General features: G+C 43.7%; 1 protein-coding gene across 2 annotated transcripts; it reads left to right on the forward strand.

Annotated features, from left to right (window-relative positions):
- Positions 1-242: 242 nt before the first annotated feature.
- Positions 243-8,723, forward strand: srd5a1 (steroid-5-alpha-reductase, alpha polypeptide 1 (3-oxo-5 alpha-steroid delta 4-dehydrogenase alpha 1)). Of its 2 annotated transcripts, XM_075449418.1 has the most exons (6): positions 243-814; positions 993-1,159; positions 2,787-2,888; positions 7,827-7,977; positions 8,076-8,175; positions 8,482-8,723. In XM_075449418.1, the coding sequence occupies exons 1-5, from the start codon at positions 504-506 to the stop codon at positions 8,140-8,142; spliced, it is 798 nt and encodes a 265-aa protein (XP_075305533.1). In that variant the 5' UTR covers positions 243-503; the 3' UTR covers positions 8,143-8,175; positions 8,482-8,723. The 2 variants fall into 2 exon arrangements, with proteins under 2 accessions (XP_075305533.1, XP_075305532.1); XM_075449417.1 differs by having other exon boundaries at positions 8,076-8,723.
- Positions 8,724-11,951: the final 3,228 nt, after the last annotated feature.

Consider the following 11,951-nt stretch of genomic DNA (forward strand, 5'->3'; position numbering starts at 1 on the left):
CCAGCAATAGTTGCCGTTTAACATACAAAGGTGATTAAAATATTCCGAAACTGCTCAAAATGCTGAGAGTGACCCATAACTCAACGGCAGCTAAACAGCTGCAGAAAGTCCGCCTGTTTACTCCACAATTTTAACACGCCCTCTCTATTCCACACCCACTAAATAAGGAAACATTGGATGGTAAATTAATTTTGCTGGTAGGAGCAGTTGACAGCGGATAGAACCGAATCTCCCAGTCGCCGAATAAGCGAGTGTGTTATTAAATATTTACATGAGACACGCCACAAAATGTTAAATAACGTTGATGCAAAACTGAGCCCTGTGATTGGTTTAAAAAACTCTGTCGCTGTACGGCTTCAAATCTGATTGGACAGAGTCAGTCACGTGGATGTAAACATTCTAATGGCGTACTGAGTTTGAGCGTATAAATACTCGCGAAATTAAATAACATTCATTCCATTTTTTATTTGTAAAGTCGTAGCATTAAGCCCCCCCCCTTCGCAATGGACTCACTACTCTCGTCACTCTTCTCCTCGGAGGACAGGGAGCTGTACATTTTGGACCGTATGGGTCACCTAATGATTTTCTTTGCCGCGTGCACTTTCGTTAGCTTGCTCTTTGAAAACGTCCCGTACGGACGATATGCTACGAGCAAATATGGGTTTCCAGTCAATGTCAAGTTTGCCTGGTTCGTCCAGGAGTTGCCCTCGTTCTTGGTGCCCTTTTGTTTGGTAGTTTGGGCGTCCTCCGCTAAAACGTCTCTATTACCAAACCGGCTTCTCATTGGCATGTTTCTTTGCCACTATTTCCAGAGGTAGGTAGACACAGTCCGGCAACACTACCAGATATTGACGTGTTTGTCATTGAATGATGTTCTACATCATGTAGAAAGAAAAGGTTAGAATGTCAGAGGCATTGCATTTCTGTTTGGGGTGACACAAAAAACTCTATTTGAAATAATACACATTTGTATCTCTCTATCTTTTCTACAGAGCCATCATTTATCCATTTTTAATCCGAGGTGGAAAATCTACACCATTCGTCTCATTTTTCCTGGCCTTTGTTTTCTGCCTGTACAACGGCTTCTTGCAGGTCAGATACCTGAGCCATTATGCTGAGTACCCTGCAGACTGGGTTACACACCCCTGCTTCATCACTGGTAGGCGCTCAGTCTCTTCTGCCCCATGTGTGGAAGCTGAAATTTGACTTATTTTCACATTTTAAACAGACATCCGAGCGTTGTCAGCTGTGTGACTTGTGTATTAAAAATGTTGTTTGGTGTGATAAGATCACGACAGCGTTCCTTAGAAAAGTTCCCTGGGTAACTAATCAGGAGGAAAGATGCAGGCATCTTACAGAGCGGAGTCTCCCTTCTAATGCAAGTCTCTTTCTCCTTTCTCTTCAAATAAATCCCCTTGTCCCCCCCCCAAAAAAAAATCCCAACTCTATCCTTTTTTTTTAGCCTGAGAGTCAGATAATTCAAAGACCTGAACCCTGGCTGACATCCAGTAATCGCCGAGTTTCTTTAGCCCCACTGTGTCCACAGAAGTCCAGAATCTCTCTCAGCTCATACAGTGATTACTAAGGGCAAACAACTGCATTGTTACATTTGTCATTAAAGGGATAGTTCGCCTCTTTTGACATGAAGCTGCATGAAGCTGACCATCTTCTTACCCCCCGCTGCGTCCTGTGAGCAGAGTTCCAGCCTCGTTTTGGCGTTGATGAAGGTAGTCCGGCTAGTTGGCTGGGGCTTAAAAAAATAAAGCGTTTTGCTTCTCAAAACAATATGCGTTCAAAAGAGTAATACATTTGCATCACAAAATTGTTGTCCAGGAAAAAGTCAGACCTCACAATCGCTTGGCGCTATTTTCTCTCCATTCGTATCACTGCGTGCTGTGTAAACCGTGCAGACCGAGCAGTCCCCTGCTTCCGAGCAGCAAACACCGTAACAGATGCTGCTAACGGCAGGTGGCAATCACGGAGCACCCTGCAGACTATCCCTTTAACAAATTGAAATGATTTCTCTTGACATAGAGAGCTCGTAGGTAGCTCCGTGGGCTTATAAAATACTGTTTCTTCTAAACTTGTATGGTGTGGGATGCAATATTTCAAGATTATTTAGTGAAGACTGGATGCACAACTTTTATAGAAATGAGTCCGCACTTTAGTAAATTGGCAGATATCATCTGCTTCATGACTGAACTCGGGGGGGGGGGGGGGGGAAGTGGATTACTTATTGTGTCGATAGAAGAAAGTTTGATGGAAAACTTGACTTTGTTTATTCATACAGCACGCTTTAAGCATAAGTGCAACCTGAAGTTCTTCTAAAAGTGGATGCTCTACGTTATGCCAGCTCTTCGTAGCCTGTTTGTCAGTTTGTGGCTCTCGTGCGAATATTAGATATGAAAAGACCGATTTGTAAAGCATTTATATATGGGGAATACTGACCTTCGAGTTATTTTCATTGTTGAGCGGTGATAACGATTATCTCGCTGTTGTAGACCACACACCCTGCATTATGGCAAGCGGATGGATAAGATAGAAAGACTGTAATCACCAGGGTATCTGATCCCCACTTTGTTATATTTGATAAATCTGAATCCTTGCTGATAACCCACAGTGAAAACCCAAATCCTTTAATGCAGATCTCATCGCTCTCCTCGTGTCCCCCTGTTCGTGTTGACGAACATAATGTATTTTGTTTCATTTTAGAAAACGCAGCTGCCCTGTCTGGCTTTTTCTTTCTGCCAAATCTCCAGCTGAGGCAGCTTCCACTTTGTCTCCAGGGTCTGTTTTGTGGCTGGTTGGATGGCTGATAAATTTACACTCTGACCACATCCTGAGGAACCTGAGAAAGCCCGGTGAGACTGGTTACAAGATTCCCAAAGGTGAGGCCTTTCTCTCAGTCCTGCACCTCCACAGTCCAACAGACATTTAGCATTTGGATATTTACATGAGGAATATGTGTGGCTACAGTGTTGTAGGTTTGCATGTTTCCATGTCAACGAGCAGCGTCACCAAAAGCTTAGAGGACTTACCACCAGCATTTTGCATTTTGTTGCTACTTTTTAGGTTCTTTCTGATCATTTTCTTTCCAGCCCTGGGGTGAAAGTACTTACATCACAGCACTGAACACAAAAGGTCTTTGGACAATAGCTGTGTGGTGTCACGATTAGGCTGTACTCAGAATCGCAGGTTGTCACAAGTCTTTTTCTCCAAGCTACGCACTCCGTGCACCCTCTCATTAGGGTACGAAAAGGCCGACTCTGAAAATGGCTCAGCTTGGAGTGCGTTTGGTCTTTCTGTCGCTGACACAGACAGAGAAGCTGCACGGTGTTGATGGTGATCGTGTTGGAAGGGGACGCCAGCCTACGCTGGAACGTGTGCGTTATATGTCAGCGCACGAGCACGCCAGCCTGACTCGGTTTTCAACCTGAAAGAGCATCCAGCTGGAAAACTATTTAAGAATGCTCTATTTCTGGTTAAAAGTACCTGAAGTCTTAGACAAAACCCAAGTGGGGGAGGGAAAAAAATATGCTTTTACTGAGGCAGGTAAGCCATTGCTGGCATTTTTAAGTCTTTTTATGTAACTCAACTAATTTGCTGCTTTCTGAAGTTTCATACTGGACCAAAATCAAGCCAGTTTATTTCCCCAAAATGTCAGCTGTTCCCTACAAATGAAGGAGGTATATTGCACATATATGCATATTTTAGGTTAGAGATAAACTAATCCAAGGTCGCAGTACAAACTCCCGCACAAACACATCCACAGATGCCCAGCTTATGAGTGCAATGCGAAAGTGTTTAATGATCATTCAGTCCAGCGTCATAACTTTGCTGTAGTATTTATTCATCCATGGTTACAGATGCAGAAAATGAAATGGTTCATTTCAGGAGGATCCTGTGGACACAGCTCACTTCAAGTCAAGTCAAGTGGTTTTTATTGTCATTTTAACCATATACAGTGGTGTACAGTACACAGTGAAACAAAACAACGTTCCTCCAGGACCAAGGTGCTACACAGAACAGTAAACTACACAACACAACATAAAGTACACGTGTGCAGTAGCATGTTCAATAACGCAAGACGATTCACAATAAATACGCAGGACAGTTTACAATATAACAGAGCAAAAAACAATAAATACAGGGAAGGGAACAGTGCAGATAGCCCACTGATGGTGGGAACAGTAGGTGTAAACAATGTGTTCAGCAGCAGTTATTTGTCCATATTTGAAATAAATGTAAACATTGTACTCTAAAGTTTGTTTAGACAGATTTAAAGTGATACTCCGGAGTAGATTCAACCTGGGGTCATTTGAACCGTGATATCCAGCCAAGTAGCCCACCCGCAGTTTTTTCGATATTGGCTGAACATCAGCTGAGTTACTGAGTTATCCCGAATAGCTTAGTACAAGGGTTAATGGATCCCGGTCCGTATCTCCAAAATTACCACACTAAAATCACATGCCATGACACCAAACTTCTACAGTAGTACAAATATGGTCTGTACTCACCAAACGATGCATTTGGAAGTTTGTACATAGTCCAGGAGTTAATTATTATCAACACAAGCCTGATAGCTTCTCTGCTGCTAAAGCTACGTCGACGTCACTCCAAGGAGCTGGGAGCTTCAAAGTAAGATGAGGGTTGATCTACTACTGTAGACAACAAAGCAAGGCTGCTCAATTTCTCCATTGATAAAATAATTTCACAACTCTACAACATAAAAATTCATAAAAAAACATGTAGAATATAGCATATACTTTGTTGTCTACAGTAGTAGATCAACCCTCATCTTACTTTGAAGCTCCCGGCGCCTTGGAGTGACGTCGACGTAGCTTTAGCAGCAGAAAAGCTATCAGGCTTGTGTTGATAATAATAAACTCCTGGACTATTTTCAAACTTCCAAATGCATCGTTTTGTGAGTACAGACCATATTTGTACTACTGTAGAAGTTTGGTGTCATGGCATGTGATTTTAGTGTGGTAATTTTGGAGATACGGACCGGGATCCATTAACCCTTGTACGAAGCTATTCGGGATAACTCAGTAACTCAGCTGATGTTCAGCCAATATCGAAAAAACTGCGGGTGGGCTACTTGGCTGAATATCACGGTTCAAATGACCCCAGGTTGAATCTACTCCGGACTATCACTTTAAGGGATGAGATGGTGTGTGTGTGTGTGTGTGTGCGTGCGTGTTCAGTCCAGTCATTCATGTGTGCAATTTGTTCATACCAGACTCTGATTGTTTAGGAGTCTGTTAGCTTGTGGGAAGAAACTGTTGCACAGTCTGGATGTGAGGGCCCGGATGCTTCGGTACCTTTTCCCAGATGGTAGGAGGGGGAAGAGTGAGTGTGAGGGGTGTGTGTGATCATCCACAATGCCGGTTGCTTTGCGGATGCAGCGTGTAGTGTAAATGTCTGTGATGGAGGGGAGAGAGACACCGATGCTCAGGATGCTCTCGATGGTTCCTCTGTAGAATGTGGTGAGGATGGGAGGTGGGAGATGTGCCTTCCTCAGCCTTTGCAGGAAGTAGAGACGCTGCTGGGCTTTCTCGGCTATGGCGCTGTTGTTGAGGAGCCAGGTGAGATCCTCTGCCAGGTGAACTCCGAGGAACTTGGTGCTCTTGACGATCTCCACAGCAGAGCCGTCAATGTTCAGTGAAGAGTGATCACGCCTTGTCCTTCTGAAGTCTTGTCTATGTTCAGAGACAGGTTGTTGGTTCTACACCAGTCCATTAACCGTTGGACTTAATCTCTGTATGCTGACTCGTCGTTCTTGCTGTGGCTTATGTGGCTCCCTGAAAATCGTACTTCTCCACCTGGTCCAACACAGCCATCATCTCATGTTGTAGTTAGAGGCTTGTCTCATAGGCATTTGGTGGTCGTTATTGGACCAGTTTTTAATACACTGAAGCCCCACAGCTTTGGAAAACTGCATAACAATGGGCATGTTGATGGATTATTGTGTTAGCCCAAACAAAATCGGTCGAAAATCTAGCTTCTAAAAAACGGACTAAATCTGCGAGTAAAGTCGCAGTCACATAAAGCGTTTCCAGACTGCAATTCTGCTTTGATTAAATCAGTCCTCTTGGTCTACATCAGGCAACATCTGTGCAGTGAATTCAGCTGTACGATGATCCCCCAGGGAGAAGGTCACAAGCAGCAGAATGTCTCGAACATTTTCTCACACGGGCCACAGGGTCGTGTTCGGTCAACAGCTCGATTGCCCTTCCGTCCATTTGTATGAGGACGAGGACGGCGGTCCAGTTCAAAGAGCAGGTGCAGCTGTAACCATCGCTAAACCCTAAATTGAAATCTGGTTGTGCATTGCATATGCTTAAGTCAACTTGCAGTTACAACATGACGAAAACCAGGCTAAACGCATCAAAGCAGGTGAGGAGGGGTCTTTTTTTTTTTTTTTAGTGTATGACCTTTACTGTGTGGAAATGGATGAACAATAAATAAGATGTGACACTGAGGGAGGCATGGTTGATAAGGTTTTGATTGGTTGATGGCCTCGAGACTGAGTTGTATTGCTCTAAAGCTTTATATTCCTCAAGTTTACTTATTTTTCCTAGCCTGGCTGACGCGTCCACAATCTCGATGAGATGGTGGTCTGGGAACTAGGTGTGCATTTTCTCGTATTTGAGGCGTGGTTTACGAATGCCTAGAGCCGTTTATTGGGCGCTATGAATGTCTATCAAATGGCGTCAGGTTCTTCCCATACTGCTTTGCGCGCGATTCATAGCCAATTGTATCACTTATTCCAGATGACGACAGAAATTCGACGAGGAAGAAGAAAAAAATGGAAAATAAAAGTAAACTTGCGCTCTAAGCTACTTAAATTGACAACAAAGTAGGCCTATATGCTATATTCTACATGAATTTTTATGTTGTAGAGTTGTGAATTTATTTTAATAATGGAGAAATTGAGCAGCCTTGCTTTGTTGTCTACAGTAGTAGATCAACCCTCATCTTACTTTGAAGCTCCCAGCTCCCAGAAGTGACGTCAACGAAGCTTTAGCAGCAGAAAAGCTATCAGGCTTGTGTTGATGATAATAACAAACTCCTGGACTATGTACAAACTTCCAAATGCATCGTTTTGTGAGTACAGACCATATTTGTACTACTGTAGAAGTTTGGTGTCATGACATGTGATTTTAGTGTGGTAATTTTGGAGATACTGCCAGGGTCCGTTAGCGCTTGTACTAAGCTATTCGGGATAACTCGGTAACTCAGCTGATGTTCAGCCAATATCGGAAAAACTTCGGGTGGGCTACTTGGCTGGATGTCACGGTTCAAATGACCCCAGGGTGAATCTACTCCGAAACACTTTCTAAGGCTGCATTGAACGGTAACGTTGTGTCCGCTGTCATGTTGGATTAACGCTCTACAAGCTTCGGTGTAACGCATAGACGTCGTCATCGTCTTGCTGCCCCCCCCGTTCTGTGATTGGTTCCCAAACTCTGGCAAAAATAAGGGCCGTGGTTTCCAGGCTGACTTTGCAGTGAGAATGAAATCGAGCGCAAAGCAGCATGGCAATTCCCAGGCTATATTTTTCCCAGAAATTAAGCTAAATGACTTGGTATGCAAGCATAACGAGGACCATAGTCTTAACAACTGCCGCTGCAACAATCCCTCGTGGACCTGAAAGGAAAATAAAGCGTGGAAGGTGAGGCGGGAGGAAGCCGTGAGCTTTGTCGCTCCAAACCAACTTCCTGAATCCACTCAGCCCAGTGATGTGTTCCAGAGTTAAATGTTTGCATTGTGATCGGACGATAAGCAGACCTGCCCTGATTTTATTTTCCTCCGTGTCATAGGTGGAATGTTTGACTACGTTTCTGGGGCCAACTTCTTAGGAGAGATAACAGAATGGGTGGGCTTCGCTCTAGCTGGTCACTCTGTTCACAGTTCAGCTTTCGCCATTTTTACCACAGTTGTCCTCTCCAGCAGGGCTGTGGCCCACCACAAGTAAGAACAACAGCACACACACACTCCGCAAGGAGGTTTTCCTGGGCCGCATGTGTACATTTTAAGGAAAACGTCCTCCCTTTTTCCTTGCTCTGCAGATGGTACCTTGCTAAGTTTGAGGACTACCCAAAAAGCAGGAGGGCGCTGGTTCCCTTTCTGTTCTAGAAAACACCAGGAAGTCAACGGAAGCTTGAGAAGGTATCGTATTCGTTTACGGCAACAGTCTCGTTCGTTTTCTGAGATGAAAATTAGAAATCCAGTCGGTGCGAGTGAGGACTTTATAATGTGATCTGCCTTAACTTCAGTGTTTCTCAAAAGTCATTTTGGACTCAACAGATGTGCAACGATCTCATCAGGTTTTAAAAAGAAATAAATTCATACACAAACCAAACTGACACTGGCTTACTTTCATGTGACACTGGACAGCCAGAGCCAGCGTGCAGGTCCATATATAAGAGGTGTATAACTGAGCCTTTTGTAACTCCTCATTTCTCTCTTTCCCAGTGGGGGCCAGTTTGCAACACTAGAAGGACCCAAGATCTTGTCATAAAGATTTCTTTTTTTAAATGTTTTTTTAATTCAAAAGAAATGTATTCAATCATGCTCTTTTACACACAGTTTCATGAATAAAAATGAAAAAATGATGGCCTTGTGTCGCTGGAGGCTAAGCAGAATGAGGTCCTACATGTTCCAGATCCACACTGTTTCCCTTTTCTTTTCCAGGCTTTTTAATCTGTGTATCCACTTTTTTTTTTTCCCCACGTCTCTTGACTGAGCCTGAGTGTTTTACATTGGCACTGTATTACACTGCCAATGTAAAACACTCAGGCTCAGTCATGTGGGCTGCAAATGTCCCACAACCAGGGCTGTCTTGTGACCTTCAACGTAGCTAACCTGCAGAGGAGCAACAGCAGGGATTTTTCAATGATTTCAACTTCCACCGAAATTTATATCTTGAAGAAGGCTCATCGTGCTTTTGGATTTTCCCCTTTCCTTCATTGTGTTACAGCTCATACCTGTTGTGCGCGCAAAAGAGCTGCAAAGTTTTAAAGCCCAAAGTCCACGGCTAAAGGGTGTGATGCCGTGTTCTATTAGCCTCAGAATTAGAACTTGGAGATGGGACTAACCTCATGCTGGAGTTGATTGTGTTCCAGTTGTAAGTTGGAAAACTTTTCTTTCTGACAAAGTTAACTACAACTCATGATGCCGTACATTGCGCAGACACCATAGCGGTGCAGACACCATAGCGGTGCAGACACCATAGCGGTGCAGACACCATAGCGGTGCAGACACCATAGCGGTGCAGACACCATAGCGGTGCATCCACCGGTAGAGGTATGACAGTAATATGTGTGCAAGTGAATTAATGAGACACAAACCGACAGAGGTGCACTGCATTACTTTAGTTAGCACCACTTTTTATGCACATGGCAGCCATGTTAGATTCTGAGGTCATGCTCCGAACTTTCTGAGATACAAATCTCAGTTATAAAACACTGTACCTGAACTGTCTAAAAGCCATTGAAACCGCGTACTGTACTAGTAGTGTGTACTGATTTTGCCAAATTGTTCTATGCAGTATGCAAACTGTTGCAAAGTCTGCAGCGTGCGAAAAGCACCCGGATGGTGCACTGATCTGGAAAAATTCTGCTGGTATGCGTCCGACTAATCTTTGTCGCATACTGTGTCCCATAATGCATTGTGTGGCAGTGGTCTTGAAACAGAAAAATAGCAGACTAAGTAGCTCTTGCGTCGAGATTTGACTTACTCTTGCGTTTCCCGCTCCAAATTTTTTCCAGGCAGGAGATTACTGTACAGCAGATCATGCCAGAACTTACAAATTGATTATTTATTATCATCATTGTTATGATTATTGTTCTTGTAGTATTGATACATCTGACACTTTTTAGTTTTGTTTTTCATTTCATTTGACGGCTAATTATTCTTCTTCTAAAGATGAGCGTCAAAGATGTCTTTTACGAACTTTAAACGCAAATGCCATACTTTCACTTTTCTAAACTGGGGAATAAAATGCCGTAACATGCTACAAAATCAATCGTTTATAAGGTTGCATACTACGCGACCTTAGTACACAGTATGCACTGCTATATCTGGTATGCGCAGTATGTAGTAAGTGGTTTTGAAAACAGCACTTGTGTGTCGTCCAGGTTTCATTTCCTTCACGTGTCTACGTCTCCCTGCAACACATGCGCATAATATCTGCCTTATTGGGTGCCTCAAACGAATAAGCTGACCAATCAGAGCAGACAACTCCTTTTTGGGGATATTCTTAAAGAGGCAGATGCTGGAACAGAGCGTTTCAGACAGAAAGTGGCAAAGGGTGCAGCAGAAATGTGCGATATGAGAAAAAGAATGCGTTTTGAAGCATTTAAGCTAGTAATACTATTCTAGAAGACCCTCAAAATAACTATGTGAACTGGTAAATCACTATAGTATTGCCTCTTTATTTATTGAGCAATTATTAGCGAACTTGGGCGGAATAGCTGTTGGTTGAAAATATGTTTGAAATGGAGTATGGAGACATTAATGGCGAAATGAACACTCAAACAAACTGCTTTTGTAAAATAGGGAGAAAAAACGCTGTCGCCATTGCCTTGCCAGTTGGATCCACAGGAATGAGATCTGTGCCATCTGGTCCCTACAGAGGCTAAAAATGTGTAAATCATCTCTTTCTGCCTATAGATGGCACACACGAGTACGTCGGCATTTTGGAACTCGATGTTCTACAGTCTGATTATGCTTGCTGTGTCCATTGTTTATGTTGTCCTTGTTATCGTATACCGAATCGCATGGTTGTGCTAAACGCCTAAGCGTTTATGTCTAGAAGTGTAACGTAGCTGCTGACATGAATCCAGTTTTCCACTAATGTGGGTTAAATAACTGGAACATGCTGCAGCCTCATTACTATTCAAGCCACATGCAGCCTCAGACAACTGCTGCTTCTTTTATATTATCTGCTATTACTGTCATGCCTCCAGCATGTTGTTGAGTTCTGAAGGCCTGTCCCAATTTCTGTGTATCTGCGGGCGTGTTGGTCAAACGTATGTTCGCTCGTCACCAACGTGGTAATGCAAAAGCTGACAATGAGGCAAACCAGCCTTTTGGCCCGAGCTGAGACGGTCACATGAGAAGAATAACCTTCTCAGTCTGGCATGTCACTCCTGTCACTGCCTGTGTTTCCTACGGTGCAAGATAGAGAGTGATAGAAAAGGGAGCCTCATACTTCCAAAGGCTTCCAGTGCGAGTGAGAAGCTGTGTGAATGCCTGAGTGTGTCATACAGGCAGTTACATATCCCAGCCGACACATAGAGTACATGGGGGGGGGGGTGTTTCCTTCACTTGGTCACATGCTGCACGTGAGTAGCAGAGGTTTGGGGGTGGGCATTATGCAAGACTCCCGCTCCCTCGTTCTCTCCTCGACATCCATAAACATCCTAGAAGGTGCTGTTGTGTCTTATCTAGCCTGTCCCCGCTGTATCATAAAGCGTTACGGGCAGGGGGGGAGGGGGGGATTACTGGGGCTGGGGCAGCGTGCTGAGTCTGGAATGATCAACACCACCTGCCATGTACTGCCCCTTGAAAGTGGCCGCAATAAAAAAGAGAAAAAGAAGGAGCATCTTTCATAGTAAGAGAGTGATGTTGTGTTGGCTTGCAGACTGCAGTGGGAGTCTTCTCTCGTTTCCATGCATGTAAGCAGCATTTCCAGAGCCAGGGGTGGTCATTGTGGTCCCCCAGCAGTATTTTTCATGCCTGCTGACAACATTAAGGGGGATTCATTTCGTACTGATGTCTGTGTAGGTTTGATTTCTGTAAAACAGTTGCATAGCTTATATTTATCTTTTTTATTTATCTTTTAGAGGTTTTACATGTTTTCAGCAGGAGCTTTCCTTAAAGGTGACATTAGAGACTGTGGATCCATTACTAAGTTATCTACAGAAAAATACTGAAAGATT

Source organism: Odontesthes bonariensis, chromosome 18, assembly GCF_027942865.1.
Source record: "Odontesthes bonariensis isolate fOdoBon6 chromosome 18, fOdoBon6.hap1, whole genome shotgun sequence".
Taxonomy (NCBI): Eukaryota; Metazoa; Chordata; class Actinopteri; order Atheriniformes; family Atherinopsidae; genus Odontesthes; species Odontesthes bonariensis.